This window comes from Urocitellus parryii, chromosome 10 (assembly GCF_045843805.1).
Source record: "Urocitellus parryii isolate mUroPar1 chromosome 10, mUroPar1.hap1, whole genome shotgun sequence".
In the NCBI taxonomy this organism is placed as follows: Eukaryota; Metazoa; Chordata; class Mammalia; order Rodentia; family Sciuridae; genus Urocitellus; species Urocitellus parryii.
Genome location: NC_135540.1, coordinates 126,797,836 through 126,821,053, shown reverse-complemented (window position 1 = coordinate 126,821,053; position 23,218 = coordinate 126,797,836). Strand labels below are relative to the sequence as shown.

At 51.8% G+C, this 23,218-nt stretch overlaps 1 protein-coding gene across 4 annotated transcripts in view; it reads right to left on the bottom strand.

The window, feature by feature from the left end:
* Positions 1-23,218, bottom strand: part of Ccdc149 (coiled-coil domain containing 149) — a 91,558-nt gene that overhangs the window by 33,824 nt on the left and 34,516 nt on the right. For 3 of the 4 annotated variants that reach the window (XM_026403777.2, XM_026403760.2, XM_026403769.2), the window contains exon 4: positions 9,348-9,455. In XM_026403777.2, the coding sequence (XP_026259562.2) occupies positions 9,348-9,455 (108 nt within the window). Of the gene's footprint in view, positions 1-4,997; positions 5,196-9,347; positions 9,456-23,218 lie in introns of those variants that run through there. The other variant, XM_026403786.2, reaches the window with a different exon arrangement.

Sequence of the window (23,218 nt, the reverse complement as noted above, 5' to 3'; positions counted from 1 at the left end):
GGCCGTGGCCGTCAACAGCAAGCACGCAGCTGTCGGAACCGCGGGCTCCGTGAACCGCGTCCTGCCAGGCAGCTTCCTCGCGATGCCAGGCTAAGTGGGCAGAGGGGACACAGACTCCCCTACGAATGTGATTCAACTGTCCCCAGAGCTCATGAAAGAATGACCGACCGAGTCCCCCAGATCACTCACATGGCATGTTTGGGGAGGAGGCTGCACGGCCACCCGGCCTTTCTTTGGGGTTTAGTTTCTTAAGCCATAGGCACGAATTTCATTTGGTTTATAGGTTTGAAAATCTCCAGGGAGAAAATTCCAGTCTCCAACAACGTCGTTTTCCAAGGGACCGCCCAGAACCCAAGCTTCTTGATGTGACCTGGCCAGGGCAGCCTGCTGGGGCCCTCCTTGCTCCTGCGTGGATCTTCAGACATTATTTGAGCCGACTTCGTGACTTTGGAAGTCTCTGAAGGGTGCAGGGCAGGGGGACGCGAGGGGCACAGGAAGCAGGAAGCAGCAGCCGTGGCCTTGGGAGACCAAGGAGGGGGACAGGAGAGCGCGTTGGCCCGTGTCGTGTACTCTGAGTCCTGGTCTGAAAACTACTCTGCTGGATCCCACAGATACCCGTGGGGTGCCAGGAGCTGCCTCGTGCGTCCCTGGGCCAGGCTGGTGGCTGCGCTGCAGGGTCTGCTCGCCGTGCCGCCTCCGCCCTGTTCGCAGCTTCTGGATCTGTGACTCTGCCTCCCCAGCCAGCCCCCTCGTAACTCCAGCTCCACATTCGAGGTCTCCCGTGATCACTGTGGGACACACGCAGAGTGGTGAGAATCCCGAGGGCCACACATGCGTCCCCTGTTGAGGTCACACAAGGCCACTTCCCCCTCGTGATTCAGCGGGAACCGGAGACGAGGGGACTTCTCACCGCCTCTCGTTAGTGCCAAGGTTTTATTTTTCAATCCTGCTGAGGTTTGGGGACATTCAACTGTGTATGTCTGTGGGGCACAACATGCTGTTTCAACACACGGAAACAAGGGGTGCTGGCCACGTCTGGGCCATTGGCACAGCCACCACCTCGAACGATTGCCACCTCCTTGTGTTTCAGCTATTTTGAACCAAACCGTGGATTCTCTGGGGCTAGGGAGGCAGGAGGACTCCCCTGGCTGTACAATAGAACATGGGGACTTATTCCCCCATCCAACTGCCACCTTGTACCTGTTGACCATCCCCCCTCCCCCACCCCCTCAAAAACCAGGGTTCCACTCTCTACTGCTCTGAGATCCTGAAGTATTTGTCCTTCTGTGCTTGGTTTGTCTTCCAGATTCATCTGTGCGGTCACAAATGATACAATAACATCTTTTTTAAGGCTGAATAGTATTCCATCGTGTGTGTGTGTGTGTGTGTGTGTGTGTGTGTGTGTGTGTGCCGCTGGTGGTGGACACTGGTTGGTTCTACACCTCGGCTGTTACGAACAGCGCTACGGTGACAAGAGCTGGTGTCGCTCACACATACCGATCTGGGTCCTTTGAGATGATACACCCAGGAGTGGGATTGCTGAAGGCCAAGAAGGGGAGCGTCCTTCATGCCACCAGACTCTTGGCTCAGGACGTCAGAACCCCAGAAGTGTACGCACAGAGGGACAAACGCCAGCAGAACAGGAGCCAGCCATCAGAGGAGGGCCTGGGAGCCGGGGCGCTGAGCTGTCCCGTGTGGCCACGGGAGCCGGTCGTGCCCTTAAAGGGGGGACTTCTCCTGGGACGTGAAGAGCAGATCGACGGCCTGAGCTTTAAGTAATGGAGACGGCGGTGGCCCGGCCACAGCATGCCTTGCTGACCACTTCATCCAGAACCCCACAGTCAGGTTTGTGTTCTGCCGATTGATTATTCAACGTGTCTATGGAGCTCCGACAGCCATACAAGAGAGTCTCCTTCTGTACACGGACACCGTGAGGCTTCGATGAACACGCTGACAGTCGTTGGGCGTTTAACGTGCACACAGTCGCAACTGCAGGCTGCCAGGCTGCACGGGTGGAAATGCTTGGTTTTTGGAAGTGAGTCCCGAGTGGGTAAGAGCTGGTGGTGAGTGAGTCTGAGATTCAAGTGCAGCGAGCCGAAGGAGCCTGAGATGACAAGATGGGGACGGCAAAGCCTGGGGAGAGTCCTCCTGCCTCCCCAGCCTCAGAGATGAGCTCCTGTGCTCTGGAACCGGCGGCCTGGGGCCCCTATCCTGGCTCCACATACCAAGCTGTGCAACTCGGAGAATGTATCTGAACATCTCTGGGCCTCAGTCTCCTCCTGGGTCACAACCGGGCATTGGGGCACTCACCTGAGGGCTGCTCCAAGGTGAGGCGAGAAAGTGGGGGACCTTCAGTGGCACCTACTTAGGGGGACTCAAATACATGTGTTCGGCAAGAAAAAAAAAGAGAAAGAAAGAATTTTAAGACTTCGGCGACCATCCTGTGGCCAATGCCCTAGCCTGGGAGTGAGGTAGGAAAGTAAAACTATGTTGATTTATTAAATGTACAAATATCATGTTGATTAATACATTTGTGCAAAACCACGCCGTTGATATCTTCTGTGACACTACAACTCAGCAGCGTGACCACAACAAGGGGCCCCCAATTCCTGGGCACGTTCAGGGAACATCAAGGGGAGTTTGGGCTAGACACGGATTTCTGCCACGTACCCGGCGGATGGCGGCACCTGCCCTCATCAGAGACTTCCCGGGGACACCTGGCGCCACCCCGGAGCCTGAAAGGGGCTTCACAGACGTCAGCGGCTCCTGGCTCACTGCTCACGTGGGGCCAACCGCAGGGTCGGCGTGGGCCCTGCGAGGGACGTCCACCTTCCAGCTGCACCCTCATCTGCAGGGTGCAGGCAAACAGGGCTGATTTCCCCCCTTGGAAAATGCCACCAAGCAACTGCTCAACTCCCTCAGACAGGGCTGTCCGGGTGCCACCACCCGCCTTCCCTGCAGCCCGCAGGTGGGTCCCAGCCCGACGCAGCTCCCGCTCCACCAAGAGATGCATCCATGTGCTGATTGGGGTAGAAATAAATGTTTATGAGTGGATTACGGCGCCAGGCATCAGCCCGAGGATGAGGCACAGCTGCAGCTGGGCCGTAGCTGAGGGAGATGGCCCCAAACCATGTGCTGAGATGGCTTGGACAGCCCTTCCCCCAGCCGCAAGGACCCTCCCCAGGTTCTGAGTGAGGAAGACTGGCTTCCTTCTTTGATCTTGGCCTTTCTCTCTCATGGCCCTCAAAAGCTCCACCTCGTCTTGTTTTCAATCACCTGAATCTATTTTACCCAACAGGCAGGCAGCCAGGTGCCGGAACAGCTATTCTCTGTGTTCAGATCATTACTCCTGGCTGTGTGCTCTTGGCAAGCTATCTAAACTTGCTAAGCCACGTGTGACTTGACTTGCTGGCTTTAAAAAAATAAATAAATAAATAAGGATACAAGTTATCTTGTAGATAGGATGACCATGTATGGTTGCCCAGGCTGTGTACTGCACATCCGCAGCTCCAGGGGTTTCCATTCCTAGTATGTGAAGATACAGTGCAATGGTCACTGTTCATGTGACTCTCGATGGAGCTTTAGAAGTGCAATCCCCAGTTACACTTGGTATGGTTACAATTCCAACACAGTGGCTATTATTTCCCAGGGCTATTGGAAGAGTCAGATGAAAGACCTGCTAACAGGAAGAGGATGCCCACCCTTCTTTGGCCCTTGTCCTTGTGTAGGGCTGCAAACAGCCCACCTGGACCTGGCGTCAGCAGGAAAGGCATTTATGAAACATCCACTGGGCCCCGGGCTGTGCTGAGCAACCTCATAAATAACGCCTGCCCTCCTATTAGTGGGGGAGGGTACCGGGATTGAACCCAGGGCCACTGAGCCACATCCCCAGCCCTATTTTGTATTTTATTTAGAGATAGGGTGTCACTGAGTTGCTGAGGGCCTGGCTTTGGCTGAGGCTGGCTTTGAACTAGTGATCCTCCTGCCTCAGCCTCCTGAGCCTCTGGGATTACAAGCATGAGCCCCTCCGCCCAGCTGAAACCACGCTATCTTGATCAGGGGGTCCACTCAGGCCACGAGCTCATCTAAGCCAGGACAGGCTCTGGGAGGCTCTCTGAGGGCCAAGTGCATCTGATTCTCCTGACCAGGAAACATCAGGGAGTGCTGAGCTCCTGCGCCTGCTGCTGATCTGGCTGAGCCTGGCCCAGGGATCAGGACCAGGAACCCAGGCAGGGCAAGACGTGGTGTGGCGGAGGCCCCCCGCTCCCACAGTGCTGTGTCAGTAGCTTCTGTGACGCCCTGGCGGGGGCTTCTCATCCTGTGCCCTCTCCCCGGGATGCTCTCTGTGAAGCCTCAGCGCCCAGAGCTCCTGTCCCTCCTCCAGGACCATGACAGACATCCACAGCTGAGCCACCTTTGTTTTAAGGGTGTACCCTTTAATGAGCCACCTGCAGGCTGATGGCCTGTCTTTATTGGCTGGTGGCTTTGACTCATGGGTTTGCTGGTCAAATCCATCTGGAAGCCCATGTCAACAGAGGATGGTCACAGCAGGCTCTGTCACTGACGATGCCAACCCTGGATGAAGCAGAGGTGTCAAGACCGTCACCTGCTGCGACATAAAGCTCATTGTTGAGGGCAAAGCCCGGGCTGATGTCACCTCGTCACTGTAAGTCTGCGGCGGGGACCCAGGACATGGGAAAGCATGATGTTGGCAGGAGCAGTGACCCGGCTGGGCTTCCAGGGCTTCGACGCAGGTGTGCTGCTGGACACGTCGTCCTCTCTAACGGAGGCCACTGTGGGTCCTGTGGGGGCTGCCCTCCTCCAGGGCACAGCGATGACCACCTGTGAGGGTCCTCCCCCCAGTGCTGTTTTGACAGGAGCACAAGGAAACAGGTGGCCGCCAGGAGGGACGACCTTCAGGCTCCGTGGGGCTCTGTACTGGAGGCTTCTGGGCCACCCTGGGCCTGTGTGGCACTAAGGGCAGCAGTGACACTGACCTGCCAGACGCTCACCCAGGGCAGGCACCTGCCGCCTTTCACCAACAGCTGCCCCCGTCCAGCCAGGACACCCCACTGGTCCTCCCAGCAGAGCCACCGTCCCATGATTCTGTGCGTCTTGTCTCCTGCTGTCTGTCCCCCGCCTCCTGGACGGACAGCGAATCCCCCGTGGTGGAGTGGTGTTTGTGCTGGCTTCAGACCTTGTGCACAGAGAACGACAGACAGTGACCACAGCTTCCCACCCCAGAGGCTGGTTCACTAGCCCCCTCCTGGGTCAGGGACCCGGCTGACGTCTGCTGGCTCTATTGACCCTCGAGTCCCAGAGGCCTCTGCCTTCCTCCTGTCCACCTCCCTGAACCCACTCTGCTCCCGAGGCCCGACGGGGAGGCAGGCTGCCCTGGGGCGGGAGAGGGTCCCTCTGGGACCTGAAGCCCCCGTTGGTCCTTATTTGTCACACACTGACCCAGTGATTGTCGGGGCACCCAGGCCCTGGACAGCTTCTCCTGGTGGTTGACGGTGTCGCCGTCCCTCCCTCCCCAGGGGGCTCTCTCCTCTTGGCCGTGAAGACCTGGGATTAGGCAGGGGTGGAATCTGACGGGTCCCTTCCTCACACCTCTCATCTGGTTTGGGCCGGGTCCGTGGTGACCCGGGAGCCTGAGAAGCTCCTGGGCGCTGGGCGGGGGGACTGCTGCTGTCGGTGGATCAGGTCGCTCTGAGGGAAGCAGGAAGCCGGCCCAACGGGGGCCAAGCTGCTCCTAAGCCAGGTGGCAGCAAGTCCCGGGGGCTGCAGGGTACTGAGGCTGCAGCTGGACCAGTGGAACCATCAGTCTCCCCTAAGACATCCAGGGAGTCACTTCCCTCCACCTGGTTCCTCAACACAGTGAACTAGAGTCGGGGCTTCCCGAAATGTGGCCCGGGGTCGGCAGTGACAATGGCACTCGAGGTCAAAAGCTGCCCCTTGGGTGGCCGCTCACACATGACCGCCGGCCGTCTGGCTGCACCTGGAGCCGCGGTGGTGGCCGCGGGTCAGGGCTGAGCCGGGGGAGCAGGCACCCGCTCTCTGCAGGGGCTCCCCAGGCCGCGCACCTTGGGCTGGCTCTCTGCTTCCCAGGTCACTCAGGACGCCTCGCCTGAGCGAGTGGCCGCGCTGACCAGGTGGCGGCAGCCTCTGCAGCGTCTGTGTCTCTTTCTCTTTCTTTCCTTGAACCCTTGGTTGAGCCTCTTCTTATTCCCGACTTGCTCACTGACTTCCGTTCCTTCAATAAAGATCATGTCTCAGGTTGAGAACGAGGACGCCCCTTCCCAGGGACACTGCAGTGTCCACCTAAGGTGGCCCTCAGCCTGAAAAGAGCTGACCCCTAGGGCTAGGGTGCCACATGGGTGCAGTGCAAGGGCAGGCAGAGCAGGACGCGTGGGCATGCTCAGGACTGGCACCTAAGAGCTGGCAAAGGCTCCCCTTGACCTGTGACCTGAGCGAGGAGCAGGAGCCTGCAGAGGAAGGCAAGGGGAAAAGCCGTCTAGGCAGAGCAGACAGCAGGCTCAAAGGTCCTGTGGCAGAGCAAAACATGGCTGCGACTAGCTTAGGTATGAGACGAGCCTGGTGAGGATGCGGCTGGAGCAGTCTGATGAGACTGTGGAGACCGGCACCCCAGGACGGACTGTGGAGGCCAGCACACCAGGCCGGGAGGTGGCCCAGACCTGGGAGACGATGGCAAGGTTGCAGCAGCCAGTGACATAACGAACCAGAAAAAACCTCCCAAACCAAACCTCCAAAGGATCGGCCCATTCTCTGCCCTGCAGTCCCAGGGGCTGTGACCTGCTGTCACTGTCAAATGAGTCACCTGGCCTCATGGTGAGGACTGGGGTGGCCTGGGGGAGGCTGTCCATGACGCACAGGGCCTGAAAACAGACGAGCCCTGGAATGTTAGAGGCCAAGGAGGACGCAGACGAAGGCCGCTCTCTCTCTCTCTCTCTCACTCTTTTTGGTGGGGGTTGGGGGCCGGGCTGAGCTCCTCTGGTTGAGCTCCGCTGGACACTGTCACATCTCCTGCACCTTCTGGCAGGCCAGTGACTTCACAGGCCCTGGATGTGAGTCACTCGACTCTGAGCCTCGGGGAGAAAACAGTTGATGAATGTGTCCGGCCTCTGAAACGGAGACCCGGGTCCCAAGCAAATGGTGACATTCAGACTGTGGCGAGGCGCAGAAGCTTAGTGTGCACACACGAGCATGCACACACACACACGAGCGCACGCACACACACATACGCATGTCCCCCCTTTCTTTCCTTGAACACCAGCTGCTGATGTCAATGCCTAAACTTTCACTCGCTTAAAAGGCAAAAAGATTGAGTGACCAAAAGGCAGGAGGGCATTCAGGAAAGCTGGAGCAGGGCGTCACCACCCCCAGTGGAGGAAACAGGACAAGAACTGCCAACCAGGAAGAGCCATGAACCTCCAGATCACGCCTCCCAGCTGCCTTAGGACGTCCCCGAACACCGCCAGCATTTTCATGAGCTTAGAGAAAGCTGCACACATTTCACTTCATTCTCTATAAAACCTCGCCCTGTGTCATCACTGGAGGAAGGGACTAAGAAGGTCTGGTCTCTAATTAGTGACCAAACACCTGGGTGACAGAGCTTGAATCCTGTAACGATGACTAAAACTACACATGAGGCCTGATCAGCTTGTCCAGTGTTAATTAGAACCTTTCCTGGGTGTTCTCTCTACCCCCTACTTCATGGCCAAGAATAGTAGAGCCTAATTTCTCAAATTTATATGAAATCCAAAAGGTTTTCTAAAACCTTAATTTAAAAAAAATTTAAAAATGAAGGCAGACAGAGTAGAGAAAAGGCTATGTAACAAAGGTTCTAAGCCCATTTGCTGTTACTGTAACAAAATAGCTGAGGCTGGGTATATTACAAAGAGGTTCTGCAGGACTGATTGGTTCTGTCAAGGGCCAGAACATGGCAGGATGGCGTGACAGGGATGGGTGGTCTGTGCCCAAGAGCTCAGGCAGCCAAGAGGAAGCCTATCCAGAAAGGAGTCAAGTTTGCTCTTTTATAACAAGTGGCTGTTCTGGGAACTGACACACTCCAGGATACCAGCGTCAGTCCCTTCCTGAGGGTGGTCATGAAGTGACTACCTTCTATTAGCCCCAGATTTTAAAGGTCCCAGCACCTTTTGATACTGTTATACTGGAGACCAAACTTCCAAAAATGTAACCCTTTGGGACAAGCCATCTCCAGAGTGCACACCATCCCAGCTGAATGTATGTCCTCAGATCTGGCCTCCTGATGCAGCGGAAGGCAGAGTCCCCTCTGACCTCGTGTTGTAGAAGAGGTCTCTCCCAGACAACTGTCCCAGACAACACTGTCATTTCTTTTTTTAAGTGACCATGTTGCAAAATGGGGCCTTCCAACAACCAACAACTCCCAGCAAAAGCAGTCACCATCATTTGTCAACGAATTTGGTGACATCCAGAAAACACTTCCCCAGGAAAGCTGCTCTGAACACACACACACAATATGTGGTGTGTGTGTGTGTGTGGGGGGGGTGGCGGGGTGTTTGTTTTTTGTTTTGTTTTGGTTTTGAGTCAAAATCCAATGCCATCTCCATTGCAAAAATCTGCCTCTGGCAAGAAGTTGAAAATAAATCTATCTTGGCAAAACAGGAAATTATTTTGGGGGACAAAATTAAACTTGGGTAGTTTTTCTTTCCTTTCCCGATTGTACTTTTGTTCACGGCTTCAGCAGGAGAAAGAGAGAGTATGCACATCGAGCTTGGAGTTTATGAGTTCATATTTTATAATTAACGTTGCCAACAGGGGAGTCTGATTAATACCAGGCAGTGGATTTTGAGCAATGTTCCATACAAATTGCCAAATTTAGCAATAAAATAAATTGGTTATGTGAACATAATTAGTAGGATGACTACTTAAAATTCAAAACTGAATGTGAATAATTCCAAATCATCTGAGCCACAAATCCATTATTTGTACAGAAGGGAAAAGTATAGCATTTGGGTTTTATTTTGCCCTCAACCGCAATGCTCTCCACCACCAAGCTGAGCATAATGAAACCCCTGCACCCAGTTGTAACAATGTTTTAGAGCAACCCAGAAACACATGTGTTGGCAGGTGTGCCCACAAACACAGACACACACACACACACACACACACACACACAGCAATGCAATAAAGATTAGAAATGCTAAACTGAATTTTCTTTGCAAATGTCAAAATCTATCACAAAATTTCCAGCCGTGGTGCATTACATTTTTCCGACATGCTATACATAACCTCTAGAGCGCAATCATACAGTAGAGCTCTTTGCCTGTAAATAGTCACGGTACCTTATTGTCACCCTGGACCTCTCCAAGCCTTTGCTGAAGTTCTTTAATTTCTTCTCCCAGATGTTTGTTTCGGTCCTGAGAATCTCTCAGTAGTTGTGCAAGATTAGCCTGGAAATATCAACGCATCAGGAAACACGATCAGAAACAGAGCACTGGATAAATGCGGGGCTTGGGTGGGGCCTACTAATGCTGGTGTCTGAGCCAGGCAGAACCCCACAAAGCCCGTTAGAGCACACACCCATCAACAGAGCAGCTGTGCAAATCACACCACTGCAGGTGAGGCCGCCGTGACCCTCCTACTGCAGAGGTCCTCTGTCTGCAGAATGGACAGCGTCCACCAGTCAGTTGTATATGACTGTTTCAAGAATTTTCTAAGAGCTCATCATGAAAACACCCAGCTTGAAAGTGGACAGAATCCAATCCTATACTTTAGGCCAAACAAGAGAGGGGAAGTCTCATTTTCTGATTCAGGTAAGTTTTTCCACCCTTTTAAATGTGTCTTGGTTAAGGAGCTTTGCTTTGCTAAAAGTACACAGAATGTGGATCTCGATTTTAGGAGGCAGCCCAAGAGGTCACGACGGGTGACAGCTTCTGAAATCAGGACCCCGAGGTGACTCTTCAGTCCTGGGCTGATTCCCCTCCCTGTCCCCTTGTTGTAGCTCCAGGGAAGCCATAGCCAGGACCCTGGCTTCCATGCCCGTGTCCAGGACGCCACGCCTCCCTTGAGCTGCACTCTATGGCCACGTGGGAGGCCCTGCCAGCCAGCTGCCTCCTCCATGCACTTCCACCCCCTCCCAGACTGCCCGCCGCGGCCTCTTCCAGGTTCCCTGGAGCTCCTGGCCACCCACTAGCTACCTGCTTCCGTCCCACTGTGGCTCGTGGCTCGCTCTCGTGGCTTTCTGTTCTACAGGACACTCTTCTTTTTGCGAGAGCGGCCTGCCCCACCTCTCGCCTTGCCGATCACATTCCTTCTCAGCTTTAGCAAGGACACCACCAGCAAAAAGCCAAGTGTTCCCCTCCTCGGCTCCTCTTGTGCCTCCCTATAGGACCTGCGTATGAGCAGGTGTCCTAAAGACTCAGGGGAAGAAGGAAGGGGACAGGAGCCAGCCTGCCTCAGGCCTGGGTGGGGGACTGCAGAGAGGGCTGAATAGATTCCCTTCATGTTGCAGCTGAAGAAACCACATCCAGGGATGCTGGGAGACCAAGCCAGAGGAGGTGGCTGCGTCTCCAATGACGTCGATGTCGGGTCTTCAGGGAGTGCAGGGTTATGGAGGCAGTATGGGAGGGATGTCCTGCTGCCTCTGCCCTCGGGGTCCCCTGCCTCCCCCACGCTCTCCTCCCTTGGAGTCAGGCATGACCCCATCTCAGCATGGTGACATCCTCTGTCCTCTCCCAGGACGGGGATCGCCCTCACAGCCCGCCTGCTCATTCCCTGACACCTTCAGGATGCTGCTCAGAAGTCACCGCCCAACAGGGGCCACCTGGACCATTCAGTTGAGTACCGCGACCTTCCCCTGGGCCGTCCTTTCTCCCAGAGGCCTGCCATCTCCTAACACGCCATGTGATCTACTTCGGGGCTTTTTGCCTACTGTCTCTGCCCTGCCCCGCTCCCTGCTAAACAGAAGTTCCATGAGGGCAAGGAACTGTGTTCTCTGCTGACCTCTCCCCAGCGCCCAGTGGATGCCCTGTCGGAGGGTCCGGAAGCCGAGTCTGGAGGCTGCTATGTCCTCAGCCCAGGGAGGGATGGCGAACAAGGACACCAAGGGCCAAGAGTCAAAGCCAGGGCCCGGCCTGAGCCTTGGCTGGAAAACACAGTGGTCCCCATGGGTGGGATTTGGCTCGGGTGCCTCTCTTAGCTGGAGCATTACTTAGCCACACAGGCTAATTTTGCACCCCCATTTTTACAAAATGCATATCTTACACTATTTGGGTTCTAATTTTCCCAGATCACTCTTATGAGACAAAACATTGGTGAGGGGCTGGGGATGTGGCTCAAGCAGTAGCGCACTCGCCTGGCATGAGCCGGGAGCTGGGTCTGATCCTCAGCACCACATAAAATAAAATAAAGATGTTGTGTCCACCGAAAACTGAAAAAGAAATATTAAAAAATTCTCTCTCTCTCCCTCCCTCCCTCTCTCTCTCCCTCCCTCTCTCTCTCTCTCTCTCTCTCTCTCTCTCTCTCTCTCTTTCTAAAAAAAAAAAAAAAAAAAAGAGAGAGAGAAAAAAAGTTGGTGAAACAGGAGGACAATGAATTCCCATTTCATAGTAGGAAAGCAGAGGACCAAGAGCCACAGTGACGGGCGGCGTGTGGAAACTTCTCTGGGTAGAACCACATAGACTCTAACTGGGCTGGGTCACCTGGCCCAAGTTCCTAACCCTTGAGTGTCCTCGTCTGTAAAACAGCGAAGAACACACATGTGACCCTCTGTCACTTCAGTGCTTGGCACACAGTAGGTGCTGGTTAAAGCCTGATCACCTCCTTGACTGAGGCCCTTCAGGAGCTCCAACAAGTACCTGGTAGACAGCTGTGGGGAAGCAGCTGGTGCCCCCTTGGACACACTGGCTGCCTGTGGCCTGCCCTCCCTGCTCATTAGCCATCACTTATTTACACAACGAGGGTTCACTGAGCATCTCTCGAGCACCAGGCCATGTATTAGATCTGGAGAGAGAGCACTGAGCAATGCAGACGAAACCCCTGGCCCTTGTCAACGAGCACCTAATTAATGACATTAAATTAGGATAAATAAAGACAGCAAGTTGCATATTAAGTGCCCCAAAGAAAAACAAAGCCGGCGGAGAGAGGGGAGAGGGGGCCACACTGAAACGGAGACTTGACCAAGAGAGCACAAGCCTGAGCACAAGCCTCGTGGGCACCCAGGACAACATTCCAGGCAGGGGAAGGGCCACCTGGCTTCCGTCTCCCCCTCCCCATTGCACCTCAAGCTTCCGTTTGAAGGAACCGTCCCAGGCCGCAGCGGAGTCCAGACTGGCCTCCGGCTCTCTTCCCTGAGCTCAAAGTCTCCCCAGCAAGTGGCCTCAGCCTCTCCCCCACAGCACTGCAGACGTCCCCAGACGTGAGCTCACTGTCCTCTCCTGCAGGAGCAAACACACTCCCTCACCACTAGGACAGGTCACCAGACAGGAGGGACTGTCCCGGGAGGAGCCACCCTGAGCTGGCTCTGTCCAGGGCCAGCTGCCACCTGCAGCCAGGACGACCTCCGCATCGTCACCTGGAGGAGACTGCAAAATCCCCCCGCCCCCCAGGAGGCTTCTCCTCAACAGTGGGAAGGATCCGGAGAAAAGAAGAAAAAAAAACACTAATAAAGGACAAAAAATGAACAATAAAGAAGTCGAGAGCTCCCCTAACCTCCCCTTTTTGAATCAGTAACGGCCTGTGCCCCTCGGGCAGAGGAGAAGACCCTGCACTCACCACTCTAAGTGCAGTAGCTGACCCCGAATAGCTCAGCCCATCAGTGGTACAAGACCCCATCCCTTCCTCTAATCCATCACTGATGGAGACTTTTGTAAAATGCAATAAACACGAATTACTAGGAAAATGAATTTAAGAAGACATCAAGATAAAACTTCAAGTGTTTATTGTTGGATTCAAAAGACATAAAAGCATGCTGTCAGATTGCTAGAAAAGCCTCAGAACACCGACTCTCAGTTTCTGCACCATCTTATCAAAAACCAGAAACAATTAGGTTGCAGTCTGCCTTGGTCCGTGGGCCTCACTTTGAAAAGCAATGAGTTGAAGGATGCTCCCAGGTATCTAGATACTAAATCAGAACAGGTGTCTGCATAAACAGCAGTGGAAGATTCCAGAGAAACCCGGGGCAGAGGCCTGGCTGCTTCAGGAAACAGCAAGTTGGAAACCCCACAGTGATGATCGAACGTTATGTACTCTGCAGCCTGGCCGAAAAGAACTCTACCAAAGTCAAGTCAGGCATTTCTTTCTCTTTTTTGGTACTGGGGATTGAACCTGAGGTGCTTAATCATGGAGCCACATCCCCAGCTTTTTTTTTTTTTTTTTTTTTTTTTTTTTAGAGAGAGAGAGAGAGAGAGAGAGAGAGAGAGAGAGAATTTTTTTTAATATTTATTTTCTAGTTATCGGTGGATACAACATCTTTGTCTGTACATGGTGCTGAGGATCAAACCCGGGCCACACGCATGCCAGGTGAGCACGCTACCGCTTGAGCCACATCCCCAGCCCCCCAGCTTTTTTTAATATTTTATTTAGAGACAGGGTCTCACTGAATTGCTCAGGGCCTCACTAAGTTGCAGAGGCTGGCTTTGAACTTGCAATCCTCCTGCCTCAGCCTCCTGAGCCACCAGGATTACAGGCACACATCATCTCATCTGGTTAAAGTCAGGCATTTCTATATTATCCACTAAATAATGTTCAATTAAAACCCCAGGGGGTGGGTAGCCCAGTGGTAGAGCACTTACCTACCATAGGTGAGGCACTGGATTCGATCCTCAGCACCACATAAAAATAAATAAATAAAATAAAGGTATGAAAAAGATAAATCCCTCTGCCTCCAAGTCAGTTCATCTCAATCTTCCCCCTACCCCGACCCCCATTTTAAACTTGACCCTGGGATACAATGCACTGGGGGAGGAGCCACTACCTTAAAGCAGGTGACTGTAATTTTCTTTTACATTTAACAGACTGGATTACCTGTCAACACACAATTCTTTTCTATTCAACCCTTCCACCTCCTCAACTCCAAAACAATAACTCTGAAAACTAGAAAATGACTATTCTGATATGGTACCTAATTCCTTGACATACACCTTAAAGAACAAAAGAAGAAAAGAATAAAGAAAGAAAGAAAAGCCGTACATTTCAAAGCACTCGGAATAGAGGAGGAAAGTTCACACAATTCTTCTGACCAAAAATAACACCCGTGACTCACACACTCTCACTCAGCCATCCATCAAACCAATGCACGGCGCCTGCTTATAATTCATCAGCTATGCAGAGCGTTTTGTCTCCGTGTTATTGAGAAGGACTCGGTGACCATCGGTTTAGAACAGCAGCACCGTGCAGGGGAGATGTCGGGGGGAGTGGCAGGAGTCTAGGAAGGGTTTCCCAGGGAAGGCAGCAGCACCAGGGATCATTTCCCCCCATCTCTGGGCAGAGGTCGGCATCGATAGCAAAACATGCCATGATCCACAAAGAGGCCTCTTGAACATTCGATCCAGCCAGGGCCAACATTAAAAGTTGATATTTTCGCCCTGATAATAGAGGCATACAAATATAGTGGAGTCGACTAGAGAATCCAAACATGTAAGTCACTCTTTCTAGCCAGGGGTTTGTCGATTACAATTGTGCTGGGGAAGGGAGAGGGGGTTTGGTGGACACAGAGTGGGGCCTCGGGCTGTGCTCTCTGAACATCTCCTCCGACAGGGAGCAGCTGGACCCCTCCCACAGGGAGGTGTGCCACAGCTGCTCACTAAAACCAGTTCCTACCATGGGAAGTGGGGTGCCTGGAATGCTCTGTGCACAGGGGTGACAACCACACATCCTGACAGGTGGAGGGAAACAGAGCCCAGGGACCAGGGAGCAGCTGGCTCCCGCCCCAACCTCTAGGCAACGTCTGTGCAGAGAGCCTCACTGGAATTCTTCTCTGGAATTCCCGCTGCAGGGTAAACTCCAGCTCTTGCTCTACCACCCCTCCAGTTCCCCTACAAGTGGCACAAAATATGTTAGAACAGTTTGTACCATAGATGCCATATGATTTTTTTTTATTCTATAAAATGTTTTTTAGGAGAGTGTATTCTGACATATCGTATATGCATGGAGCATAACTTCCCATTTTTGTAGTTGTACAGGATGTGGAGTTAGCCTAGTCTTGCATTCGTATATGAACATAGGAAATTTATGTCTGATTCATTCTCCTGTCTTTCCCATTCCCAACTCCCCTTCCCTTCATTCCCCTGGGTCTAATCCAGTGAACCTCTATTCTTCCCTCCCCGCCCCATTGTTGTACGACAGTATCCGCATATCTGAGAGAACATTTGGCCTTTGGTTTCTTTGAGGATTGGCTTATTCACTTAGCATGATAGTCTCCAGTTCCATCCATTTACAGGCAAATGCCATAATCTCATTCCTTTTTATGTGTATGTACCACATTTTCTTTATCCATTCATCTGTTGAAGGGCACCTTGGTGAGTTCCATACCTTGGCTATTGTGAATTGAGTTGCTCTAGACATTGATGAGATGCCACATGATTTTTACACTTAGAAGAAATGATGGGCAACTTTTAAATATAATTATCATCATATTTGGCATTGACCATGGCTATTAAGGATTCCGATCTCAATGGTTAGGGAACAGACACTGGCTCATAAGAGGAGATTTCAGGATACTAGCTGTAAGAGACAGCCCTAAATATTTCACATGGGGAGAAAAGGACCTACTAAATTTCATTTCTGCGCCTGCTGTTAAAAATGAAAAGATGGACAAGAGGGACATCAGGATAGGCCCCCCCAAATCATACACTATTACCATCTAGCTTTCCATTGCTGTAACCAAAGTACCAGGCAAGGCCAGCTGAAAGGAGGAAAAGTCTACTTTGGCTCAAGATTTAATGGGTTCGGTGCACGGCTGGCCATCACCATTGCTTGGGGCCCCAGGGGGGTAGAACATCATGGCAGGGACTGGGGGAGGAAGCTTCTGAGCTCCTGGTGTCCAGGAGGCCGACAGGGGCCCAGGGGAGATGAGCTCTTCCAGGACAGGCCCCACTGGCCTTCGGGGCCACCAGTCTGTGCATTCGGACTGGGATGGATTAATAGGTTGTGGGTCTCCCGATGGGATCACTTCACCTCTGAACATTCCCGCAAGAACACAGGAGCTTTGGGAGGACGCCTCAGGTCCAAACCAGAACACGGCCACAGTGTTACTGTGAGCTGAAGGTGGCCGCTGACTGACAGATCCAGGAAGAGCGCTACACACCCTCTTTTCTGCCTAAAACTGGAGCATAAACTTCCGATTGTGAAGATGTCCCTCTGTCCAGTGCCTAGAAAGACTGCTCGCCAGAGACGGAGGGTCAGAGTGGACACGGGGGAACTTTCATAAACATTACTAACGTAACCCTTAGTTCTCATGATTTTTTTTCCCCAATATGTTTCTAGTCACTTTCCCACAATTAGTCCCCAAAGCCCAACTTACCTGTCTTTTTTTTTAGGACGGTAATATTAGCTCCACGTCTAGCACTTCTTTGAGTTTTACTTCTTTTCAGCAAACTCCCATTGGACATTAAATATTAATAAAATTGTGTGCTTTTTTCCCTCCTGGGCTCTGTCTTTTGTTATTTAAATTTGCAGGCTGCCATCACCAAACCTAAGAGGGCGGGGTGGGGAGAAGCTCAGCCTCCCCAGCAGAGAAAATCAGAGCAGGTGGAGACGAGGCTTCTGACCTTGCACTCTTCCAGACTGGGAACAGGAGTCTGGCAGAAGGGACACAGGTTCTCACCTGAGTCCTTACACAGTTCAGACCAAGGCTGGGAGAAGAAAGGAACAATCCCTCAGTCATCCTGAATCTTTGGAATTTATTAGAGAGACACATTTCGAATAACCCAACCATGGAAAAAATTATCCCACATCACAACATGAAACGAGACAGACCACAAATTCCTGTAACAGGCCTCTCAATCTGCAGACTTACAAATCAGAAAGGGAACTAGAAAATGAGAAAGAGAGAAAAAAGACAAGACAAGCAAACCCCTTGATCTAGGCACTTCCTCAAGAAGAATCAGGAAAAAAGAGAGAGAGAGAGACCACAGATTTAGCAAAGGCTGCTCGACTACTTGGTATTAAAAAGGTTGACACCCTGGCCTCTTAAATCCACCCCTTCAACAGGGCAAAGATTAAGCAAGAATGCATTAAAAAAAAATGTTTGATGATACATGGAGTCTCCTTGAAAGGTGTGATTGATAGCAAATTTAATTGCAGTGTCTCCTCGGCTGCTTCCCTCTGACGGTGAGTCCCAAGTGAACAGCAGTTGGGCGGAGCTTGCTTCTCTGAGCAAGGGCCCCCCAATTCACAGCAACTGCCCAAACCTCTGCTGCCAGGACAGCTTTCTTATTTACCAAAGACCACACAGGGAGCTTGTGTTGTGCATGGCTGTTGGCGGGAACCATCAGCAGCCCACCCCTCTCTCTCAGAACACACATTTGCTAATGAATGCATTGGCAGTTTCCCCCCTTTGGTGGTGTGGGGGGTGCTATTTAGATAAATGTTAGCTTAATTCTGGTCATTACGATCCGGCTTCTGCAACTTACCGGCTCTCAGCAACTCCCTTGATAGCTCCCAAGTTCTCTAGACTTTGTGAGCTCAAATTTCCTCACATTAAACTGGGTGCGGGGGGGGGGGGGGGTGTGTGCTCCTGCTTCTCTTACAAAATCATCGCCAGGATCCAAATGGCTTATGGGAAGGTGCTCTGGTGCTCAGACTGAAGTTGGTGTCGATATGATTTGGGGGCGCTCTGAGCAGCCGGACCTCAGATTTCCTCCTCGTTTCCCTGGTGTAGCGGTTAAGTTGTGTCTTTCAAAGTGTCGCGAAAAGATCCATCTCAAAGCACTAGAGGTCTTTGAAGGTAGTTTAGGTTCTGAGCATCAAACCAGGACACATACACAAAGTCACTCTGATTCGCTGTCACGGGGGACGGAGGTACGCTTGACCAAGAAGACCTTTCTACCCCAATAAAAGGCTCCCTCGCATCCCAGAGGGCCACCGTGTATCCTGCTTTCTCCAGGGTTGTCAACTTGTGCATGTCACCATATAAATAAGCCATCGCTTTGCCGTGGCAAGGAAGCAAGACGCCTCCCTTGGTACAGCCGCTCAGATTCAAGTGGGGACAAGACAAAGACCTTCAAGAGGCGTTTGTTCCTTCAAGGAGGAGTTTGCAGAGGGAAAATGTGCCACTGTGACCAGAAAGGACCCCAACTCCTGAGAAGATTAGCCCAAGACACTTTAACCCCCCTTTGTGGAGCTGCTTGTTTAGCAAAAGGAAAACATGTGAAGGGTCGTTTGAGATCTCGGGGTGATCTCTGGCGGCAGCACACAGGGGCGCGCCCAGCGCGGTTCTGCCTGGAGTGACGAGGAGACGTTTTCATTTCAATGTCCCCTGAGAGGCTATTAGTGCCATCGCTGTTGTCACGATTCCTTCACAGCTTCTTTACCGGATGATTTGCCATTGGAAATTGAGTTGTTTTAAAAAAGGATTCCAAGCTCCCAAAGAAAGCCCGGCAACTGCATTTCTAGAACTATAAACATTAAAGTTCTAGTCTGTCCCCTGAGGAGGAGATTTTAAAAAGCAGGAAAAGAAAATCACGGCCAGATCCTGGTGGCCGCCGGAAGGAAGATGGGCCCAGCGTGGGATCCCCAGCTGGTCTGTGGGTCTCCAGTTTCCTAAGTGGACAGGGCATTTAATTTGGAGGCTTCCGGAATGGCTGGATTGATGGTTGACTATGCTTCCTCCCCATTCCATTGTTCTATGCATCAAAGAACCCCAAACCTGACCTGGATGCCAGACTGCATGTGGGTGGGCTTGAGTTCTAGTCCTGCTGCTAGCCTACTGTGTCCTGCTAGCCTACTGTGTGCGCTGGGGTAAGGCACAGGAAAAGATCTTGCACAACCAATATTCACCAAGCACTCACTAACCACCAGGCAATGAGCATTATAAATATTACCAGTTCCTAAGAGCTTTACGGATATGTTTCATTATCATGTCCATTTTGAAGTCCAGAGAGGTTCCACTGATTGCTCAAGATCACCCAGGCAGCAAGTGGGAGGGTTAAATTTGAATCCATGCAACTACATGCTAGAATCAAAGTCCTTGTCATTTACTGCCACCAGGCGCTGTCCTGAGACTTCATGAGAGACACACTGTCACGTGGCTTCAGAAGAGAGTTGGGAGATCACATACACACGGACATGCACATATACATGGTCTCTGAAAAGCACCACAAAGACTAAGAATGTGGTACTGCTCCCCACCTGTACGTGAGGAAAACCTCGCTACAGTCAGGACTCAACGCAGTCCACAGGCTGCCGGGACCCCTGGATGGCCCGCAGGGGTCTGTGACTCCACGTAGCAGTAGGCAGATCTCTCCTGGCCATGGAGTCTCGCCTCGTCTAGAGCACAGACCAGGGCTTTCAACAGCTTCAACAGCTTCAAGGGCCTCTCTGTTTCATGAGAGTCAAGAGCCACCCAGACAGAGATGACAGAAAGACAGAGGGGCACCAAGGAGTTATCTCAGCCATTTCACCCTTCAAGTCAAGAAAAGAACCGGGAGGAACCCGTGGGGAGAGGTCACAGCCTCCTCCCGAGTCAAGCAACACCACCAGTTTCAAGGCAGCTGAGGGTGCTCGGTGGCATCTCCTCCTTGCCAACACGGGCCTCCTGTGGCCTCCAGGTCACATCTGTTAGCCTGGCAGCTGGTTCTGTTCTAGATCCTCCCACTTATCCAAGGGGCATCTGCTTTGCAGCTGGGGAGGGGGGTTGGGCTGGTGAACATGTCACGGCTGCTCTGCCTTCGGGATACGTATGTATTCTGAGTACGTAAGGACAGCAGCCAGGCCAGCTGTGTGCGTCCACCTACTTCCAGCTGATGACACAGCTTAGAAAATAACTGCCTCGTCTTCCCGCCTGCACACACACCCCACAGCTGCCTGCTTCTGGCTCAACAGAAAGTTCCCTGCACCCAGCACCTAAAAGTCTGATGCTATGTTTTCTTCCCCAGACTAAGCTATAAAGAGGACACCACTCACCAAAGACCAGCCGGGCCGAAATAAGTTAACAGAAAATGAAATTTAAGAAATGCCTTGGGCTGGGGTTGTGGCTCAGTGGTAGAGCGCTTGCCTAGTACGCGGGAGGCCCTGGGTTAGACCCCACAAAAAATACTAATTAAAGGTATTGTGCCCATCTGTAACTAAAAATAATTTTTACAAATAAAAAAAAGAAAAGGAGTATCTTAAAGGGCGGTGATTCTTATTCCTAATCCTAGGACGATGTCCCTACTACATATTAAGTACTGTCCCTGTTCCTTACCAGAATTGCCCCTCTACCTTTGGCTACAGTTCTTCTCTCCTTTGCACTGATTGCCGTTTAACATCTAATATATTTTAATGACTTTGTTTCCTGTCTGATCACAGTGTCCCTCCTGGAGTCAGGAGGACTGTGCTATCGATCTCCTGAATCAGCACACCTCGGGGAATAATGGGGATCCTAATAAAATTTGCTGCCAGGACAGGAGGCGTGAGTGACAGTGGATGACCAAGGCCCGGCAATGGACCCAGGGCTCTGGGCTGGACTTCTTCCACTCTCATGTCCCTCCTGTCTAAACCAGCACTGGACACTCACAAAGTGCCCACTGAGGGCTGAGTCCCACTGTCACCAGCAGGAGCTCTGAGCACACTGCAGGGCCCCACTCGGCTCCACTGCTAATGACATGTCACTTCTGGTGTGTAACCTCCTGGACCTCCAGGGGCACCCCCTTCCCCTGGGTCAGCACTAATAATTACAGGACCTACCCCACACGGCTGGGTGGAACGAAACGAGACCAGCCTTGGCATCCACAGAACAGCAAGAGTAAACGGTGACACGGGCTGCGGTCAGAGAGCAGATGATCGGGACACTTGTGCTCAGCGCCCCTTTCCATGCGATGGGAGGAGCGGCCTTCTAGCTACAGGAAGACTGACCAAACTTGTCTGGCTCTGAAATCAGACTCTGGCCTGAGCATGGCCTGTGGGATCTCCCCTGAGACCCAGGGGCAGGCTGATTTTCGTGGGAAAAGGTGTGGGTCTGCAGCTCCAGGGTGGTTGGCAGCCACGTTTCCCATTCTGAGGAGCAAGTGGGGCCATTCAAAGAAATGATGAGCCGGGCACGCTGGTGTGCGCCTGTAATCCCAATGATTCGGGAGGCCGAGGCAGGAGGATCAAAGATTAGAGGCTAGCCTCATCAATTTAGCAAGACCCTGTCTCAAAATAAAAAGTAAAAAGGGCCGGAGATGTGGCTCTGTGGTTAAGTACCCCTGGGCTCAATTCCCTATACCAAAAAATAAAATAAATACATAAAGGATGATGGATGGAAACGGAGAGATGAGAGCAGAGGGGGGACCTGGAGACCTGAGCCCTGCCGTTCCTGCTCCTGAGGCCAGTACATGTCGGCCTCCCATGAAGGCTGCCCAACCGGCCCTTCTGAAGAACCTGCTCTTGGCCCAAGTTACTTTGAGCTACAAGTGCAACAAGAGGGTCCCTGCAAGGCCAGTATGTGTGACCAAGAGCCATGATGGACAGACCAACATGTAATGTGCAATCGCTTACAGAGGGCTCACGGACTGCACATCACCTCTGGGAAGTGTCTGTTCCGTTCCTTGGCCCATTTATTGATTGGTTATTTGTTTTATCCATGTTGAGGTCTTTGAGTTCTTTCTGTACCCTAGAGATTAGTGCTCTATCTGATGTGCAAGTGGTAAAAAATTTGCTCCCCTTCTGTAGGCTCTCTATTCACCTCACTGATTGTTTCTTTTGCTGAGAAGAAGCTTTTTAGTTTGAATCCATCCCATTTATTGATTCTTGATTTTAAATCTTGTGCTACAGGAGTCTTATTAAGGAAGTTGGGGCCTAATCTGACATGATGGAGATTTGGGCCTACCCTTTCTTCTATGTGTGAAAAAATGTTCAACATCTCTAGCAATTAGAGAAATGCAAATCAAAACTACCATAGATTTCATCCCACTCCAGTCAGAATGGCAGCTATCAAGAATACAAACAATAAGTGTTGGCGAGAATGTGGGGAAAAAGGCACACTCATACACTGCTGGTGGGACTGCAAATTGGTGCAGCCAATATAGAAGGCAGTATGGAGATTCCTTGGAAACCTGGGATTGGAACAATCTTTTGACCCGGCTATCCTGCTCCTCAGTCTATACCCAAAGGAATTAAAAACAGCATACTACAGGGACACAGCCACATCAATGTTTATAGCAGCACAATTCACAATAGCTAAATTGTGGAACCAACCTAGATCCCTTCAATAGATGAATGGATAAAAAAATGTGGTATCTATACACAATGGAATATTACTCAGCATTAAAAGAGAATAAAATCACGGCATTTGCAGGTAAATGGATGGAGTTGGAGAAGATAATGCTAAGTGAAGTTAGCCAATCCCAAAAAACCAAGTGCCAAATGTTTTCTCTGATTCATAGTGGGATTGGGAGGGGGAGCATTGGAGGAAAGATGAACTCTAGATAGGGCAGAAGGGTGGGAGGGAAAGGGAGGGAGCTTGGGGGTAGGAAAGATGTTGGAATGAGCTGGACATCACTACCCTAAGTCCCTGTAGGAAGACATGAATTGGTGTGAATCTACTTTGTGTACAACAGAGATATGAAAAAATGTGCTCTATATGAGTAATATGAACTCTAATGCATTCTGCTATCATATCTAACAAATTAGAATTTAAAAAAACAAAAAGGGCTGATGAGAGGAAGAGGGTAATTAGCACGTGCCGCTGCTCACCTGGGGTCAGGCACTGTGCCGAGAGCTAGGCCCGCGTCATCCCATCTGTCCCTTACAGCCTTCAAGGGGGTGGGCACCATATTTGTCCCCATTTTATGAATGAGAAAGCTGAGACATGGACACCCAGAGGAGCCTCCCTAGGCCACAGAGCTTGGAGGAAGTCCCTGCTGACCTCTGACAGCCCTTCCATCTCAGGTGACCAGTCTGAGCCAGGTGAGTGCTCCCTGCTGAAGGTCACTGACGGTCACTGGGTGCATTTCCTACCCTGGCCCAAGCAGGCTGGAGGCGAGGGCGGGGGTTTCTGTTCTGCTCAGGGGAACCAGCCAAGAAGGCAGCAGAT